The 17,957-nt window shown below is 56.9% G+C and overlaps 2 protein-coding genes across 2 annotated transcripts; one reads left to right on the top strand and one right to left on the bottom strand.

The window, feature by feature from the left end:
• The first annotated feature begins 457 nt into the window (after positions 1–457).
• Positions 458–13,369, top strand: RASGRP4 (RAS guanyl releasing protein 4). The gene is made up of 17 exons (XM_054697163.1): positions 458–582; positions 2,875–3,059; positions 3,463–3,581; positions 3,695–3,756; positions 4,492–4,623; positions 4,707–4,860; positions 5,878–6,051; positions 7,207–7,323; positions 8,100–8,375; positions 9,774–9,854; positions 9,934–10,038; positions 10,171–10,289; positions 10,402–10,546; positions 11,286–11,322; positions 11,409–11,540; positions 11,644–11,756; positions 12,214–13,369. The coding sequence occupies exons 1-17, from the start codon at positions 560–562 to the stop codon at positions 12,388–12,390; spliced, it is 2,151 nt and encodes a 716-aa protein (XP_054553138.1). The 5' UTR covers positions 458–559; the 3' UTR covers positions 12,391–13,369.
• Positions 12,905–17,131, bottom strand: FAM98C (family with sequence similarity 98 member C). The gene is made up of 8 exons (XM_037518035.2): positions 17,073–17,131; positions 16,817–16,965; positions 16,604–16,738; positions 15,611–15,822; positions 15,345–15,422; positions 15,144–15,260; positions 14,640–14,807; positions 12,905–13,806 (listed from the first exon to the last, which is right to left on the bottom strand). The coding sequence occupies exons 1-8, from the start codon at positions 17,129–17,131 to the stop codon at positions 13,660–13,662; spliced, it is 1,065 nt and encodes a 354-aa protein (XP_037373932.1). The 3' UTR covers positions 12,905–13,659.
• Positions 17,132–17,957: the final 826 nt, after the last annotated feature.

Raw genomic sequence — 17,957 nt, 5'->3', positions numbered from 1 at the left:
GCGGGCAGCCTCGCAACCCAGCGCTCAACTGCTGCGCCACCAGGGGAGGCCCAATCTTTTTTTTTTTAAAAAGAAAGAAACATACAAAGAAATACAAAATGTATGTCTTGTGCATTTCCATCCAAACCCTTGTGCCCTGTATACCTATGTCCACACAGACTTGCAAGCTTTTCTTTTGAGTTTCCGTGTGTTTACATAAATGTGTCATATCCTTTTTTTAAAAACCTGCTTTATTGAAGCATAACAGAGAATCGTGGGTCTAGAGGCGGAAAGATGGGGGAGATAGAGAGGGAGTCTGCTGGGCACTGGGCATCAGGGGCAGAGGCCATCAGTACCGGAAACCTCAGCCTGAAGGGATCCCCCTGTAGGGGAGGGGGGGCCTTTGGTCTCTCCCCGGCCTCTTCCTTCCCCCTGGGTGGGGAGGGGCAGTTCCTCTTTCCTTCCCAAGCACTGAGGAGGCCCCAGCTCCCAAGGGGCTAAGAAGCTGGTGCACTGGCGAGGGGGAGGAGCTGAGCCACCTTCATGCAACACCCCCCTTACCCTCCAACCCTCAGGAAGTATGAACAGGAAAGACAGTAAGAGGTAAGAGGTCCAAGGAGAGGGGGCGCACCCTCAGCCCTGTGCAGCGGGCTGCGCTGCGTGAGAAGGTTGGGGAGGTGCTGACCAGGGGTTTGGTGGTGGGCCTTTCTGGGAGCAGGAACAGGGTGCCGAGTGGAAAGGGGTATCCCAGAACCCAGAGGCAGCTAGGGGCCGAGTCTTTTTCTTTTTAAAGATTTATCTATTTACGCATACGAGAACTGGGGTGCGGGAGGGTGAGAGGACTCACCAGAGACAGAGTGGGGAGCAGAACAGGTGGATCTACTGAAATGTAGTGCTGAGGGGGCCTGACCCTGCTCTCCCTGCAGTTTGAGCTGCCCTGCATCCCCTCCTCCCTTGCCCTGCCCCCTTCCTAGCTCCCTAGCTGGGAGCCTCTGCCCTCCCTGGGGCTTTCCTGGTTCCCCAAGACAGTCACTGCTCTCTGGACTGGAAACTCTAGGCTCCTGCAGGGCTTTGCCCCGGGGGGGGAGGGGAGCATGACGCAGGGCAAGGCGGTCCCCCACCTCTGAAGCCACACCTGGCTGCTCCAGACACTGCAGGGGGCGAACAGTCTGCAGGTAAGGGCCTAGCAGCTGCTCCAGCAGGGAGTTCTGGAAGAGGTTTCTTCCACCAGCCACGCCTGCTCTGCAGTCCTCATGGGGGTGACTGGGGCTGGCCCCTAGCCTGGGTAGCCCCTCCAGCCTCTCCCAGCATGTTTCAGATGGACAGAGGGGTTCCTTTCCCATCATATCCAGCAGTTTAGTGGTGGGGAAACAGCTGCCTCATTTTCTGGCTGTGTGGCCTTAGGTAAGTCATTTCGTTGCTTCGGGCCTCAGTTTCTTCTTCTGTCAATAGATTAAGCCTAGTCCCTCCTTGGAGAGATGTGTGATATGCAATCTAGGCCGTGGTTCTCAAGCCACAGGGCCACTGAAGGTTTGAAAAGCACAGGTCACCCAACGTTTCTGGCCTGTAGGCATAGGGCGGGGCCCGAGAATGTGCATTTATAGCTAATTCCCAGGCGGTGCTGGGGGTATTGTTTGGGGACCATGCTCTGGGAACCACTGACTTACAGAGGTTCTAATCTCTGGCCAGCGCGTCCTCAGTAGCAATAAATGCCAGCTGCCGTTCCACACCATTCAATACTGATTTCCTGAGCCCTTAGGATGTGCCAGGCATCTGGCAGTGTCCTTGTCGGGAGTGTCCCCCGATTTCTTGGCTCACCCCCATGCCGTGGGTCTGGCTCTCGGCTTCTCCATCACTTTCTTTCTCAGCAGCTCAAGTTCAACTTTCCCATCTCTGCCAATTAACAGCCTGAGATCCCGAGGTCCCTGATTCCACACTTTTGAAGCTTAGCATTGAATGTTGGTAGTAAGTCCTGGGGAAGGCCCAAGGGTGACCCTCATTTTTTCCATGAGGAAACTGAGACCCAGAGCAATGCCATGACCTGCACAAAGTCACACAGGAGCAGAAATGTCCCCCATCTGTTTTTGTCTGACTAGTGCATCCCCAGGCCCCACGGCCTGGATTCTGTCCCTCCTTTCCCTACCTTGTCTGTCTCCATTACTCTCTTTCCCCAACTAGAACGCCAGCCTCGGGGAGGCACAAAGCAGCATGAGGGTTATTTTTAAACTTTCCTTGAAGCTGCCTCAGCCCCAGGGACCCCACCCAGCTCCCAAGGGCCCTAGCGAGGCCACGATGCACGCACAGCTTCTCTCCAGGCTGCAAAGCCAGGAAGCCAGTCTGGCAGCAAAGACTCAAGTTCTGCCAGAAGGACTGGTGGGCGGGTGGGGGGGGGGTCTGTCACCTTAGTGGGGGTCAAGGTGGAGGAAGATGGAGACATGAAATCTCAGGGGTCTGAGGGCCGGGAGAGGAAGGGAGGGGGTGCAGAAGAAAAGGGAATTCTAAGGCAGCTCCCTGAAGGCTGTGTCTCCTATGGTGCCCCGTGGGGTAGGCAGGAAATTCAGGGGGTTTCTCTCCTGATTCCCTGGGAGGCCAGGCGAAGTCCCAGGGGTCTGTCACAGAAAACCTCCCTTCTGAGAGGACCATAAAGTCAAGGGGAATTTGGGGTCAGTGACTAGAGGGAGTCTTTATGACTCTCTGATTGGTTCTTAGTGGGAGGGGGACCTCAGTGATCTTTTCCCATAATTCCCTGGGGGCTTCAGGGGAGTCTTGAGGGTCTTTCCCCCTGATTCTCTGAAGGGGACAGAAGTTACCCTTGGAGTTAACCTGTAAGAGCAGAATTTGGGGGTTCTGCATGAAGGAATGGGTTCCCATGATCCCCTGGGGGTGTGCTCACAGGAAGTCCCACCAGGAATGCCTGGGGAAGACAGGGGGTCGGGGCCGGCCCCGACAGGCCCGCCGCCACAAGACGTGTCCCAGCCCCCGGGAAATCAGCAAGGTCATGGCCTCCATGGCTCTGGGCATGCTGAGCGAGGGCAGCTGCAGCGAAGATGAGCTGCTGGAGAAATGCATCCAGTCTTTCGGTGAGTGTCTCCTTCTTGGTACCCCCATCCATGGCTGGGCCAAGCACCCACCTCTCTCTGGGCCTCAGTTTAAGGGCGTATAAAGTGGCGGTAGGGGTGTGCAGAATGAATTGCAACCTTTTTTGAGGCGGGTGAGAGAGATATCTGCATTTCTTCTTCCTGAGATGCACAGCGAAGGTCTCATATTACTTTGATCTTCAACCTAACTTCCGAGGCGCTGGCCTGGCCCATGCACCCCATAGACAAGGAAACTGAGGCACAAACTTAACTGAGGTTAAGCTGATTGCCCAAGTCATGCAGGTGGTCTCGGGTAGAGTGGCACTGGAACCAGGCGATCCAACCAGCTCTGGATGGATCATCTACTACCCAAGCTGACCGGTCTGCTTCCTTCCCCCCGCCCCAGACGCCGCTGGCAGCCTGTGCCGCAGGGACCACGTCCTCAACATGGTGCTGACCATGCACAGCTGGGTGCTGCCTTCTGCCCATCTTGCCAGCCGTCTGCTGACCTTATATCCTCCCGGGGCCAAAAGCACGTGTGCGGGGTGGAGGGCGGAGTGATGAGAGCTTGGGGGTGGGGATGGGGTGAGCAGGCAGATCTGGGGTACTGGATATCAGAGCCTTGACCAGAATTCAAGTACCAGGAGGCCGCCAGAGACACACAAGAGCTGAGGCAGTTGCAAATCTGTCACCTGGTCAGGTAAGATTGCGCCAAGATCCCCACTAGCAGGACCCAAGACCCCCGCTCCACTTTCTCCTCAAAAAACACCTCCCAAAGACTCCTCTTCACCTCCTAGGAAACCCTAAGTAGATCGTATAGGTGGGGAGCAGAGACGTCCTGCCCTGAGTCCCTAAATCCCCACCGCCCACATACCCCTGCCTAGCTTCCAGGACCACATTACTTTTTTTTTTTTTAAGGTTTATTTATGCATACAAGAGCTGGGGTACAGGCCAGAGGTTTGAGGGGTGAGAGGATTCACCAGACACAGAGTGGGGAACAGAACAGGCAGACTGACTGAAATACACTGCTGAGGGGAGCAGCGGGCGAGACAGGACAGGTCTGCTGTGCCATGTGGGTAGCTCCTTGGCCGGGGATCGAACTCCTGCAGCAGAGGCTGCGGACAGCTTCATAGCGTGGTGCTTAACCCCTTGTGCCACCAGGGAGGCCCCCAGGACCCTATTTTCTCCAAAATTTGTGCCAAGAGGCCCCAGCCTCGCTCCTAAGATAACCCCACCATCCTGCTTCCTAGAAATCCACTTTCACACAATCACCCCAGTCTGTCTCCAATCCCACCCCCACAGAGCACCCCAGTCTGGTGCTTCTCTGAATCCCGACCTTCCAGAGACCCCCATCAGCCCAGCACCGGCCAATTCCTCAGTCCGAGACACCTTTACAGCGCTCCCCTCCCCCAAGGACACCTCATCCCACCCTCAGGTACTGGCTGACCCAACACCCTGAAGCGGTGCACCAGGAGCCCCAGTTAGAAGAGGTTATCGGTCGCTTCTGGGCCACTGTGGGTGAGGAGGGCAACTCAGCCCAGAGGAACCTGGGAGACTCCTCCAACCTGTGAGTTGGTCCCTCACCCTTCCATCCCCAGCCCCGCTCTGCCGTCTCCCTCCATACCCCACATCTACCCCCCTTTCTCCCAGTCTGAGTCCGGGCGGACCTGGCCCTCCACCACCCATGAGCAGCCCAGGTCTAGGCAAAAAGCGCAAAGTGTCCTTGCTTTTCGACCACCTGGAGACGGGGGAGCTGGCTCAGCACCTCACTTACCTGGAGTTCCGGTCCTTCCAGGCCATCACGGTGAGGACACCGCTATCCCTTCTGGGGAGGCGCTGGGGGCTGAGCCCAGGCAAGACAGAGAGGACCCCCGCGTAGGCGTTGGGCAGGGACCTCAAACTCTCAGCCCTGGGTGCTGGAGGGTCCAGGGAAATAAGTGAAACTGGATGAGCACAGAGCATCTGGGTTCACACCCCAACAGCCCCTTCTTATTCATGGAACTTTGAAGTAGTTCCTCGCTGGGACTCAGTCTTCTGGGTAAAATGGAGGTCATGAGACATCCCTGGATGGCTGGGGAACTAAGTGAATATGTCGATTTTAAAAATGCTGGTCGCAGTGGAGCATATAGCAAGGGCTCAACACATGTTACTAATGTCTCACTTATTTGAGAAGCATTTAGATTCGCTGTGCCCAGGTCTATTTTCTGTAAAAGGGGAATTTAATAGTTCCTGTCTCTGTGGCTGATCGAGAGTAAGCGCGCACTTGTTGAATCGTTTGCAATTTCGAGATGTTACCTGCCCAAACCACAGTTTTGCATGCTTCAGCCTGTAAGTGTGTTAGCCAGGGCCATCATCCGTTCAAAGGAAGGTGGGGATCTGGTTCCTAATGTGAAAACTTCCTGGTTGTAGACACACACACACACACACACACACACAGTGCAGAGGGTATGAAAGGCTGACCCCTCGGCAGAGCAAACAGACCTGGTTTCACATCCTCTCTGCCACCCTTCCCTTTGCTGACTGTAGACCAGTCCAGTGAAGAGCAACAGGCTGGACTTCCACCCTGACCCACGCCTGTGCGGCCCTGGCAAATTACTTACCTTGTCTGTGCCTCAATGCCCTCATCTGTACAATGGGAATATCGTAATATTCACGGCGATGTCAGGAGTAAGTGTCAGCTTGGTTGGAGGAAACAGATGGCAAAGGTCACTCCAGTTAGACCCGGCTAGAATATGGGATGAGATTGTGACTGGCCAGGGTGAGGGGTGTGAGCTGCCGGGTCTGGAAGCTATTGCCCACCTGAAGCCCACCTCACCCCCAGCCCCAGGACCTGCGGGGCTACGTTCTGCAGGGCTCTGTGCGCGGCTGCCCTGCCCTGGAAGGATCCGTAGGTCTCAGCAACAGCGTGTCCCGCTGGGTGCAGGTCATGGTTCTGAGCCGCCCCGGGCCTACACAGCGTGCTCAGGTGCTGGACAAGTTCATCTGCGTGGCACAGGTGAGGCCTGCCGCTGTCCTGCCAGTTCCCAGGGCACTCGCAATTACCTGACCCTCCCCTTGGCAGTTCAGATTCCTTGCCCCTGGGCCCCAGCGGGCCCTCAGGGTGGTAAAGCCATCCACCGCCTGGCTTCCCCATCACACCACTCCCCCCACTCTGGCCCCACCCGTGCCCCTAGTAGAGCCTGGTCTAGGATGGCACTTCTTCCTGGCCTGGACTTCACTGTGTCAAACCCACCCCAGCCCCAATCCTTGGTCCTACATGTCCCTCCAGGGTTCCACCTCCAAAACCTCATGCCAGAACATTCTGCCCCCAAGGCAGTGAGAGCACCTCTATTATACCCCCACCTTTGCATCACCCTCCATGCCAGTCCGTAGGCCCCAGGGGACCCTTCAGGACAATGACAGCATCTGTCAGCCCCACTTTAGTCCTCTCCCTGGCCCTGCCCCATTGCATCACGCCCCCTCATGTCCCCCCCCCCAAACCACTTCTTAAGAAAAGGGAAGCCCTCCTTCCCCCATTGTGGCCACACCCCCTTTTGTACTTCCTCGAAGACCAAGCCCTTCCTATGGCGCCTTCCAGTGCCTTCCTTCCTACTGCTGCTCCTCAGACCTGGGGTTCAGGGGTCTCCCTGCAGTCTCCTCAATCTGAGCATCTTCCATTTCTCCCTAACCCCACCTTTTCCCCAGTGACCTCCACCCTGGAAACTTGAAAAAGGGGAGGGTGAGGCAATTGTCCCAGGTACCTGGAGAACCACGCCTGTCTCTCACTCCACCGTATCATTCTGACCCCAGTTACCTCTGCCTGGCTCCTAACTCTGCAAGAACAGGTCTTCTGTCTTCCTCCCCTGATAGCTGGAACAGCCTGACTCCCAGGTCACTGAATGCCCCACACCTGCCTGATGCCAAAATCTGTCCAATTCCCCAGTGACTGACATGACTCCCCAACTTATTTCTGGCCTCACATCAAGCTGTCCCTTCCCCACATACCTGCCTGTGGCCCACTCCTGCCTGACACATATCAACTGTCTGATGGCCCTATCAGTCCCCACCTACACAGCCTGATACCCCAACTCATATGGAATACGCTCATCTGAACCCCAAATTGCCATCTGCCACGTAACACCCATCATCTCTGCCTTGCCCACCCTTCTAGAGGCTCCACCAGCTGCAGAATTTCAACACGCTGATGGCGGTCACGGGGGGCCTGTGCCACAGTGCCATCTCCAGGCTCAAGGACTCCCATACCCACCTGAGCCCTGACAGCACCAAGGTAATCCCCCGCTGCCCTCCCCAAAGTTCCAGCAAGCAGTTAGACTAGTGCCCCCTTCCACTCACCCTCGAGTCCCCTTAACCCCTGCCGAGGGCCCTGGAGCCACAGAGACCTTGCTCCTCCAAATCCAACAGGCCCCAGGCTTTCTCCTCCCTCCTCACCCACCCACCCACCCCTGTGCTGACCCTGCTTGGCTCCCCCTGTCTGGACAGCGGAGGGACACGCTAGCAAAGTGCTCGCAGTCCAGGTGGAGAGTGAAATCACATGAGCAAAAGCGCCAACATTTGGGCTTCCTGGGAGAAGCACGGGTTGGGAGCGTCATGTCCTGGGAAGTGTGGGGAAGGAGTCACTCTGGAGATGGGTGTGCCTGAGGTCAGGAAGCAGCAGGAAACAGCGATGGAGACCCCATGGGGAAGACCCTGCTGAGCCTCGCAACTAGACTGCGGGTCTGGGGTGCCTGGATGGCCTTGGGAGCGAGGGGGGCTCTGGGAGTGAGGACAGCACCCATCATCAGATTTGGGTTCTTGAAAAATCACTCTAGCCTGGGGGGTGGGGAATAGTGGGACCCTTCTGAGGTGGGGACCTGAGAGGAAGAGCAGTCTGGAGAGATGCTGAGGCCCATGAGGGGCATACTTGAGATGTCCCAAGTGCCACTGCAGCCCTGGGGGTTTGGACCTCCCAGGAGGCTGCTAGGATACTCCCCTTCAGGGAGTCTATGGCAACAGAACTAGGCCCCCCAATAACATCTCCGGCCTGAACACTCCCCTCCCACACAGGCCCTGCTGGAGCTGACTGAGCTCCTGGCCTCCCACAACAACTACGCCTGCTACCGCCGCACCTGGGCCAGCTGCACAGGCTTCCGGCTGCCTGTCCTGGGCGTGCATCTCAAGGACCTGGTGTCCCTGCACCAGGCACATTCCGACAGGTTGCCTGATGGCCGCCTGTACCTGCCCAAGCTCAACAGCCTCTATCAGCGGCTGCAAGAGCTAGCGGAACTGCAGAGGCAGCACCCCCCCTGCAGTGCCAATGAGGACCTGCTTCATCTGCTCACGGTGAGCTGAGCCCGCAGCTGCTGAGATTCATGGCCCTGGGCGGTGAGGGGCAGCTCAACCAGGAGGACAGTGCTGGTATGCTGGGGCCTTGAAGCCAGAGCATCTAGGACTTTTTTCTAGCTGTGTGGCCTCAGGCAAGTCATGTAACCCCTTGGCCTCGGTTCCTCTATCTGCAAAATGGGAACAATAATAGGATGCACTTCAGAGAGTGGGTGAGAACAACCCATCAGTCCATCAGTCACGGGGAACGCTCTGTGAGCAATGTACTCCCCCCTATATGCACCCCAGAAATCCAGTATCCATCTGTCTGAGCTGGGGATGGCTGTGGGCTTTCACACTCCTGAACCCCAAGGTTCTGAGCTTCTCGTGCCACTAGTCCAGGAATCTAAGGCAAAAGCTCTAACAGTTACTGCTCATTCATCACGTGCCAGGCACCATGGTCAACACTATGGGTCCTTTGCTCCGCCTCATATCCTCACCCTGCAAGACTGTTATGATGCCCATTCTACAGACTGGGAAACTGAGGCCTACAGCGTCCCCTGCCTGCTGTCCCACAGCTGTGAAACCTGGGTTAGGACTCAGGCAGGCCAGCTTCAGAACCTGTGTGTGAACCCCACCACGCTGTGGCCTAAGACTGGACTGTGGGCTTCTGCTTCCATTTCATATTTTGTTTTATTTTTATACATAAAAATATACCTTCCAAGGAGCTATAAATTGAGAAAGATGGGGAATCTGAGGGCTGACTAGTCTAAGACGGAAAAGTTGAATTTCAAACTCTAAGACAAGGCCAGCCCAGGGCAAAATGGAAATGAGAGGTTCCTTATTCAGAATTCTTAAGAATTTCAAGATGGTGGCAGCTGGGCATTAAACAAAATGGGGGGGGGAGGGGCTCTTCGCAGTGGGGGACCTGCCTAGGAAGCTGGCCCTGCCTTACCCCACCAATGACAGGTACTTTAAGTCCTGTGTTTTGCTAAGAGGCCATCAGCCCAAATCATACCAAGCACCTTCAGCGAGCCAAGCTCTGCATGCGACACAGAGGCTCAGGGCAGTGAGCAAACCAGAGAAAAACAATTGCTGTTTTTATGGGGCTGACGTCCTAAAGGGGGAAACAGCTGATAAAACAAAGCCAGTCAGTCTATGGTCCTCTCCATGGTACGTGCCCTGGGAAAATGAAAGGAAAGGAAGACGAAAGCGCGGGGGTATTTAAGCATCCAAAAGGCTCGGCGAGAAAATGGTGTTTCTGGGATGGGAGCCCCGGGGATAGTGTGGATGGGGGCTCAGAGGGAGAGAAGGCCCAAAGGGACCCCAGTGAAGAGGGGCTGTGGGAAAAGGATGGGCATGGTCAGGCTATAGGTGGATGGGGCTAAGGAGTGTCTATAATGCCCTGCCTGCCCCCAGCTGTCCCTGGACCTCTTCTACACGGAGGACGAGATCTATGAGCTTTCTTACGCCCGGGAGCCTCGCTGTCCCAAAAGTCTGGTGAGATCCGACTCCTGACCTCTGCCCTCTGGCTCAAGCCCATGCTCTGACTCACTGTGCCCCTCTGCCCCTGCCTCAGCCACCATCCCCCTTCAAAGCGCCCCTGGTGGTGGAGTGGGCCCCCGGAGTGACTCCCAAGACCGACAGGGTCACCCTGCGTCGGCACGTGGAGCAGCTGGTGGAGGTAAGAGGGAGACTGTGGGTGGTCTCGGGGGCCAGGAAGGATGATGTCTGGACAGTCCCAAACTGGAGAGGGAACCTGAGGCCTTGGGGCTCATGACTTGGTCTGACTCGCCCTGCTCATGCTCCTCCCAAGTCCGTGTTCAAGAATTATGACCCTGAAGGCCGAGGGACCATCTCTGCGGAGGACTTTGAGCGACTCTCAGGCAACTTCCCCTTCGCCTGTCATGGCCTCCACCCGCTTCCCCGCCAGGGGTAAGTGATCCTGCCTCCTGGGCCCCCCAAAACAGATGAGGATATTGGGGTCACCAGAACTCCTGGGTGTGGGAGGAGGGCCAGTCATGCTGAAGTGGGTCTCTGCTCCCAGGAGGGGCTCCTTCAGCCGAGAGGAGCTGACAGGGTACCTGCTCCGGGCCAGCGCCATCTGCTCCAAGCTGGGCCTGGCCTTCCTGCATACCTTCCATGAGGTCACCTTCCGCAAGCCCACCTTCTGTGACAGCTGCAACGGCTTCGTGAGCACCCCGCCCCCACCTTGCCCTCATCTCCCCAGAAGGGCCCTAACTCCTCACAGCCAGCCCTGTCCTCCAGCACTCATGGTCCCTAGCCCCCAAAGACCCCAAAATCCCAGAAAATCCTCCAGTCCTAACTCCCCCACCCACATTTCACATAAACCCTCAACACTGGGTTGAGTGTATCCTGAATAATCTCGAAAGTCCAGAGATGCCCCCACCGCCATGACCTCCATTCTGGAGTGTTGCCAAATGATGGGGAGCATCTGAAACCCCAGAGCAGCTACAAAGCTGGCTAGATTACCTCCAAACAGGATCATTTTCCAAGTGTCCAGACTCCAGGTAATTCAGACCCTGAGTAATGTCCACAGTCAGGGTGCCCTCAAGCTCTGGATAACATCAGCTCTCAACCTCTAAGCCAAGACCAAGCCCCCAACCTTGCTTACTGTGCACGGCTGTAGGCTCAGGGGCCCGGCAGGGAACACCACTGACACAACCCTGCCCACGAAATTTATACTTGATTCATTACAAATGTTGCCTAATTCGCAGATCCAGGCCCTTGATCAGACTTGATCTCCCCAGACTTGAGATAACCTCCATATTCCTTTCATCTCCAGACTCCACCCTAGGCTTGATAATTTGCCAAACCTGGATGGTGTCCACACTTCCCGTCTCCCGCGCCCCTCCCCCTGACCCCAGCCATCCCTCCCCAAGGGTAACCTGTTCAGCTTTCTCTTTGCAGCTCTGGGGTGTCACCAAGCAAGGCTACCGCTGTCGGGGTGAGTGGGGGAGTCCAGGACCTGCAGGCTGGAAAAACAGGGGTACAGACTGGGTCTCTGGTCACTAACTGCTCACCTTCCCCTAGACTGCGGGCTGTGTTGCCACAAGCAGTGCAGAGACCAGGTGAAGGTAGAATGTAAGAGGCCAGGGACCAAGGGCGATGGGGGCCCCCCGGGAGCCCCCATCCCACCACCCACACCCACCCATGCCAACTATGGTAAGACCCTAGGTGTACCTGGCCCGGGCAGGGGTTCTGGGGGTTAACTCCGGAGTCCTGAGACCCTCTCATCATACCCACATCCCTTCCTTCCAACAAAAAGGCACCGAGGACAATCTCCCCTTCACAGTATGCCTGGACCCTGAGACTGGGCGCCACCTTTGCAATGCCTGGACCCAGACAGAGCTCCCACACCCCTCCTGGGAACCAGAGACGGTAAGTAGGAGCTGTCCCAGCTGGATGTGGGGAGAGCAGGCCCTGAGCCTGAGGGAACCCAGACAAATTGTTGGAAGCAGAGAAAAGCAAAAATGCTCAAAAGTCCCCAATGACTTGCACGGGAGGGCAGAAACACTGGTTGCGTTGCAAGGGTAATATTAAAATAGAAATTTCGGTATGTTGGAGGGCAGGAAAGTAACCACTTGCAGGAACAGAAAAGGGACTTAGGGAGGAAAAAAAGACAGAAAACAATACAATGGCCAAAAGGAGGCTGAATAGGAGTGCCAGTGCCAATGAAGTAGATTCCACTACGCAAAGGGAGATGCTGGGGGGTGGGGGGAGTGGTACACAGGGGATATTCATGCATCTACTTAAGTCTGGGTGAGACCAGATGGGTAGTGAAGATCTCTGAGGAATGGCCGACCCCCTACATCACCCAGTGTCTCCCTCCTTCCAGGACCCCCTCCCAACAAGCACCCCGACGACCATCCAGTCCTCCAAGCAGAATTCCCAGACATCACCTCCGTCTTCTCTGCACCGCTCCCCTCCCCCGAAGTCAGTTCCACCTTCTGGTACTCAGCCTGCAGGGGAGCCCCCACTGGCCTCACCTCGTCCCCGGCACCGCTTTCGCTGATGTGTCCATCGTCTCTTACCCCAAAGAAGGATTTTTCTTCTTTGGCATCAGAGTGGCACCTAATCATCTTCCCTTTTCCTGCCCACAGTACCTGTGCAGCTCCCCACCGGATCCATCCAGACTTAGACATCATCTCCCCGACTCCTTAAATATCCATATTACAGATGAGGAAACTGAGGCTCAGTGGGGTTAAGCTGCTCCACCGAGGTGGCAGACGCCTAAGCATTGGAGACCGGACTCTGCTGTCTGCTCTTAAATGAAAGCTCTTGGCCAGAACGCTACACTGACAGGCAATGTGGCTGGGTGGGCAGACTTCCAAACTGCAGTTCCAGAGAGAAGGTTGTAGAAGGGGTGGGACAGGGAGCCTGTGAACACCTGATTGCACCATGTCCCTCCGGGGCCCAGAGCACTCCATGCCTCCGTCTCAACGCAGGGCAAAAGCCAGTCCTCACTAAAGCCCGCCCCACATCCTGCCCCTAACACCTCCCGGCCTCCCCTCCCACCACTTGCCTCCTGCTTCAGCTGCTTCAGCTGCTCCAGCCCCAGTGATCCCCAAACATGCCAAACACACTCCTACCTCAGGGCCTCTGCACCGGCCGTTCCCTCTGCCTGCAACGCTCCTCCCCAGAGGCCCTCCTGGTTCTGTCTTTGGGACTTAGCTCAAGTGTCACCTTCTCGGTGAGGCTTCCCTCCCCTGACCATCCTCAAAGTCACAGTCCCCCCATCCCCATCCTGCCTCCCCACCCTGCGTGATTTTTCTCCAAAGTCCTTTCCCCACATCTGACAGACTGCATTTTACCCTATGTATTTCATTTAATGTCTGCTGCCTCTCACCAGAAATATCAGCTCCAAGAGAAAAGAGCTTTTTATTATCTGTACCTCCCATTGTGCCCCCAGTACCTGGAACACGGGTGGCACAGGTGCCCGACTGATGTCTGCCCCATGCTATGTGTCTCCCTCCCTATGCCCTCAGGAAGGCAAAGACATGTTCCTGAGGAGCAAAGAGCGCCTAGCTCTCCTCAGACCCAGTACCCTTCACCTGGCCCCCACAGAAATGGGTCCTACTACTGTCAAATATTACATTTATTTTTCAGAGAACCTTGCTGCTCAGTGGTAGATGAAGGAAGGACAGTTGCAACCTCAGGAACAAGGTGTGTGGGGCCTAGGTGTCAGGTGCCAAGAGAAACCCTCAAACTGACTCCCCAAAGATTGTCAATGGTGTCAGCCTTTCACAGAGGACGCCCCTCCAGCCCCCAGACTGCCAGTCCTTTACTTCTTCTTCTTCTTCTTGCGGCCCCAGCACTGGCGGCCTGCCCTTCGCCCACCTCCGTCCTCTCTTCTGCTCTGCCAACTGGGCATGGGCGCTTCCAGCTCATTGGGGCGGCCCCCCCGGTCTGGCACGCTGCCCATAAGCACCTGAGAGTTGATCAAAGTTTCCAAGGGAAAAAAAAAAAAGATCTTGGACCAGGATGCCAGAGTCACAGGAGCAGCATGAGGTTGAAAAAGGAAGGGCAATTGCTGGCAATGGGGGTATAGTGCTAGGGAATGGGGGGGCTAGATTGGTGGAAGACACAGACCTGGATTCCAGGGGCCTTAGCAAGAGGGGGAAGGGCAGAGATCCAAGTCGCCACCAAAATTAACAAGAAAACAAAGACACTTCAACTTATGTCTATTTCATGTATGGGGCTTTCTAGCAAGCCAGTGTTATTGTTTTTCTCCCTAACTAGCCACCACTTCCACATCACCTGTAATGTTGTTTGCTTACCTTGAAGTAAATAACTTTTTTTCTTATGTTTTGCCTCACTCTTTACTGAGCTAGACATTATTCATCAAGAATTCACATAAGTATTAGTTATTCAAACAGGGGCATGAAGCTAAATACCTAATCATTTATACAAAGGTTCTTTGCGCTTTAAAATGGTTAAAAATCAATATAATAGACAAGTTGAGGTGGTAGGGAATGATTGTAAGTCAAAGTTGGAGAAGCAGGCAAGGGCTCAGTAAACAATTGGACTTTGTTTTGAAAGCACTAGGAAGCCACAGAAGGGTTTTGAGCTGGGGAAGTGCATGGTCAGATTTCTGTGTGAGAAATGTCCTTCTAGCTGCCATGTGCACAGGGTGGATGAGAGGCGGTGAGTCCAGAGCCCAGGAGCCCAGGCAGAGAAGACAAGGCTGGGCCAGGGCAAAGGCTGGAAGGCCAGTTTAAAGAGCCAAGGATGTAGGTCCCTCCCCCACACCCAGGTGCCCACCTTGTTGATGGCACAGCAGGTCCCTTGACGGGCAGCCTTGCTGGTGGCTGGGACAAGACGAGATAGGTCAGCTCGGGCTGCCAGGACATGTGCGATGGAGACCTCTGATTCTGGGGTCAAAGCCTCTCGAATTGGAGTCAGCACTGCCTTCATGGCCTCTCCTTGGGCCTGGGAAGATGTGGCACATGGAGAAGGTGCCCAAGAGCCCTCCCCAGGTGAGATCTGTCATCTCAGAAGCATCTCTTCCCCATTCAGGGTCTCACTTCCCACATCTCTAAATAAGAAGTATTGTTCTGAAGACACTCCCAGCTCAGGGGGACACCTAGACTCTAGAATGCTATGGGGACTGTGAGATCCTAGAACCCCAAACCCCACAAGGTTCTAAAATGTCCTGTCTCAGAACCTTCAAGGTGGTAAACTCCTGGCCCTCATTCCTCTTCCCTGGGGCTGTTGTCCCCCATCCCCCACCCCCTCCATGCTTCTACCAAAGTCCTGTGCCCACACCTCTGAGCGATCGCTCCAGTGGAAAGCAGATGTCGTGAGGTCCAGGCGGGTGAGGAGGAGACAGCGGCGGCAGTGGTACTGAGTGTGCAGGCTTTGGGACAGAAACTGCAACGCCTCCTGGGGGGAAAGATTTCAGTTGTGACAGGGGTACCCCTCGCTCCCACCTCTGGATGAGATCGCATACAGTCATACACAGCTTACCCATCTGGGTGCATCCAGCGGGTGGCTGAGGAGGGGCTGCAAGGACTCCGGGGGCAGGGAAGGTAGAAGCTGCGAGATCTGAGGGGAGAAGGAAGAGCCTGAGACTAAGTGGGCAGAAACCGGATGGACGCTGTGTGGACTCCTGTTCCCCATGGTCCTGAGGACCCAGAACACGGAATCAGAAAACAGCAGTGTGGCTGGGACAGCCCTCCAGGAGCACTTGTGGAAAAAGGGTTCAGGGTGCGGATGGGGCTTCGGCTTTCTACCTTGGCATGCAACTCCCGCAGCAGCCCACTGGCGCTGGCGGGGTTCCCCGGCGTGGGTCTGGGTAGCCCCAGGGCCTGGAGTGTCAGGAGCAGCTCCTGGACCATGCCAGTTTCCTCTTCACCTCCCTCCCCACGAGGCAGCGCATGCCTAGCATCCAGCCTGGGGTGCAGGCGGAGGAGGCGGGCAGCCTGGAGCTCGGAGCAGAGAAAGCCTAAAAGTAGAGAAAGGGAGTGGCGCAAACTAGGTGGGCTGTCACCCCACCCACAGGGGTCTAAAACCTCCAAAATATTCAAAAACCTCTCTATATATAGTTTCGACCATCTAGAACCTCGAGGAAACCTCCAGAATAGTTTCAGATTTCTCCTCGGAATTCGAGTCCTGCCCACTTCGAAACTACCAGTCCAGGGCCTCCCGGGTAGCGCAGCGGTTGAGCGCTGGGTTGCAAAGCTGCCCGCGGCCTCTGCAGCGCTGGTTCGATCCCCGGCCACTGGAGGAGGGTCCCACATGGCGCGCAGACCTCTCCTGCCGCCCGCTGCTCCCCTCAGCAGTGTACTTCGGTCCTTCTGCCTGCTCTGCTCCCCGCTCTGGCTCTGGTGAGTTCTCTCACCCTCCCGCGCTTCTGACTGTACCCAGTGCTTGTATAAATAAATAAATAAATAAATCTTTAAAAAAAAAAAAAAAGATAAAGAAACTACCAGTCCGGGTGCCTCTAAACCAACCCACGTGAGCTCCGAGATCCGCTAGCAAAGTTCTAACCCCGCCCACAGCGGCGCCCTAAGCCCGCCCCCATGCTCCGGCCCCACCCACTTCGGGCCCCGCGCCCACCCACATCAACGGTGGGCCGACCACGCCCCTACAAAAGTCTGACCACGCCCCCTCAGGAACCCAGGCCCAGGCCAGCGCCTAGGGCCCGCCCCCTCGAGGCTGAGGCCCCGCCCACTTCCGCATCCCCGGCCCGCCCACTTCCGCATCCCCGGCCCGCCCCGGCTCACGCAGCAGGCGCAGGCCCGCGCCGGGCTCCCGCAGCGCGGCCGCGCAGTCTCCGCCGCGGAGCGCGCGGTCGGGGCAGTGCAGCTCTCGCAGCAGGCCGGCCAGCTGTCGCAGGAATTCCTCCTCGGCGCCGGGGCCTACACGAGGCGCAGACGTCAGGGCGCGGCGGCGGCTCGGGCGGTTCCACCCCTCCGACCCTCCCGCTCCGCACGTACAGTGGCCGGCGCGCAGCGCCTCCGCGCCCTCCTCTCGCTCCTGCTTCAGGGCGCCCAGAGTCGCCAGCTCCGCCGCCAGCCGCGCGCACAGCTCCCTGAAGTCTGGGCACCAGGGGCCCAGAGACGCCGCCCCCGGGAAACCCTCATAGCTGCGGTGGGGCCGAGGCGGCGGGAAGGGGTGGGAAAGGTCAATAAGGGCGTCTGAGGACAAACCTGCCCTTTCCTGCACCCACCAGTCACACCCGGCTCCCCTTACCCCAGGGCCAGCAGGTCCCGGGCCACCGAGGCTTCCTCCCGCGCCTCCGCCCCCTCCATGAAAGCGCCTCCTCTTCGCCAGGCGCGCGCCCCCTGCCGGCGGGTAGCGGGCTCCGCCCCAGGAGGCTGTGCGCACCCGCCCCCCACCGACCAATCAGTCTCTCCCGCTGCGGGCCTGCGGCATTCCAATTGGCGCAGGAGAAGGCAGGGCCCGCCCCCGGCCGGCCCGCGCCGAGACCTAGAGCGCCACCCTCCGGGAGGCAATGGGAATGCAGAGAGCCGGGTCAGTTTCCCGGTCGTCGGAGCAGCCGGCGGGCGTGCGCGCTGTGGCAACCCAGAAGCAACCTCGGGTTTCCTTTTCCTCAGCCTCCCTCAGATGCCCTTTGCTCTAAAGCACCCGACACCAAGTGTTGTTCTCCCACTTCCGTCCCGAATCCAGAAACGTGTTTTCTCCCTTCCCATTTAGGGTTGGCACTATGTCAGGGTGCTAGGAATCCCGGCCACACATGCACTGACCAGCGCTGGCCTTTCTCCTTGATCGCAGTGCGCGCCGCAGGGTTTCGCGCCCGCCCCCGCTACGCCTTGGAGAGGGAGCAGGTGCGGTCTACCAGCGAGATGAAAGCGCTGCCCCAGGAGTCAGGCAAACAAGGGAAGGGTGTGACCCCACCACTCACCACCGCGGTGTCCCCGCCGATTTGCTTCTTACCTGTACAATAGAGACGATGACAGTACTCTTGCGAGGGTTAGAGTCCTGTGTGTGTTTAGTAGCACGTAGGGGTTACTCGGTTAAGGAAAACAATTTATATTGGACATTTTGTGTGTGCTACTGGATTAAGTATCTCCCTTTTACACAGAAAAGGGAGGTTCCTCCAGGCATCAATCGCGC

Source organism: Talpa occidentalis, unplaced genomic scaffold (genome assembly GCF_014898055.3).
Source record: "Talpa occidentalis isolate TD23 unplaced genomic scaffold, MPIMG_talOcc4v2.1 talOcc4.17, whole genome shotgun sequence".
NCBI classification, from domain to species: domain Eukaryota; kingdom Metazoa; phylum Chordata; class Mammalia; order Eulipotyphla; family Talpidae; genus Talpa; species Talpa occidentalis.
Note: the sequence above shows the minus strand (reverse complement) of the source record. Positions and strands in the feature narration are given on the sequence as shown.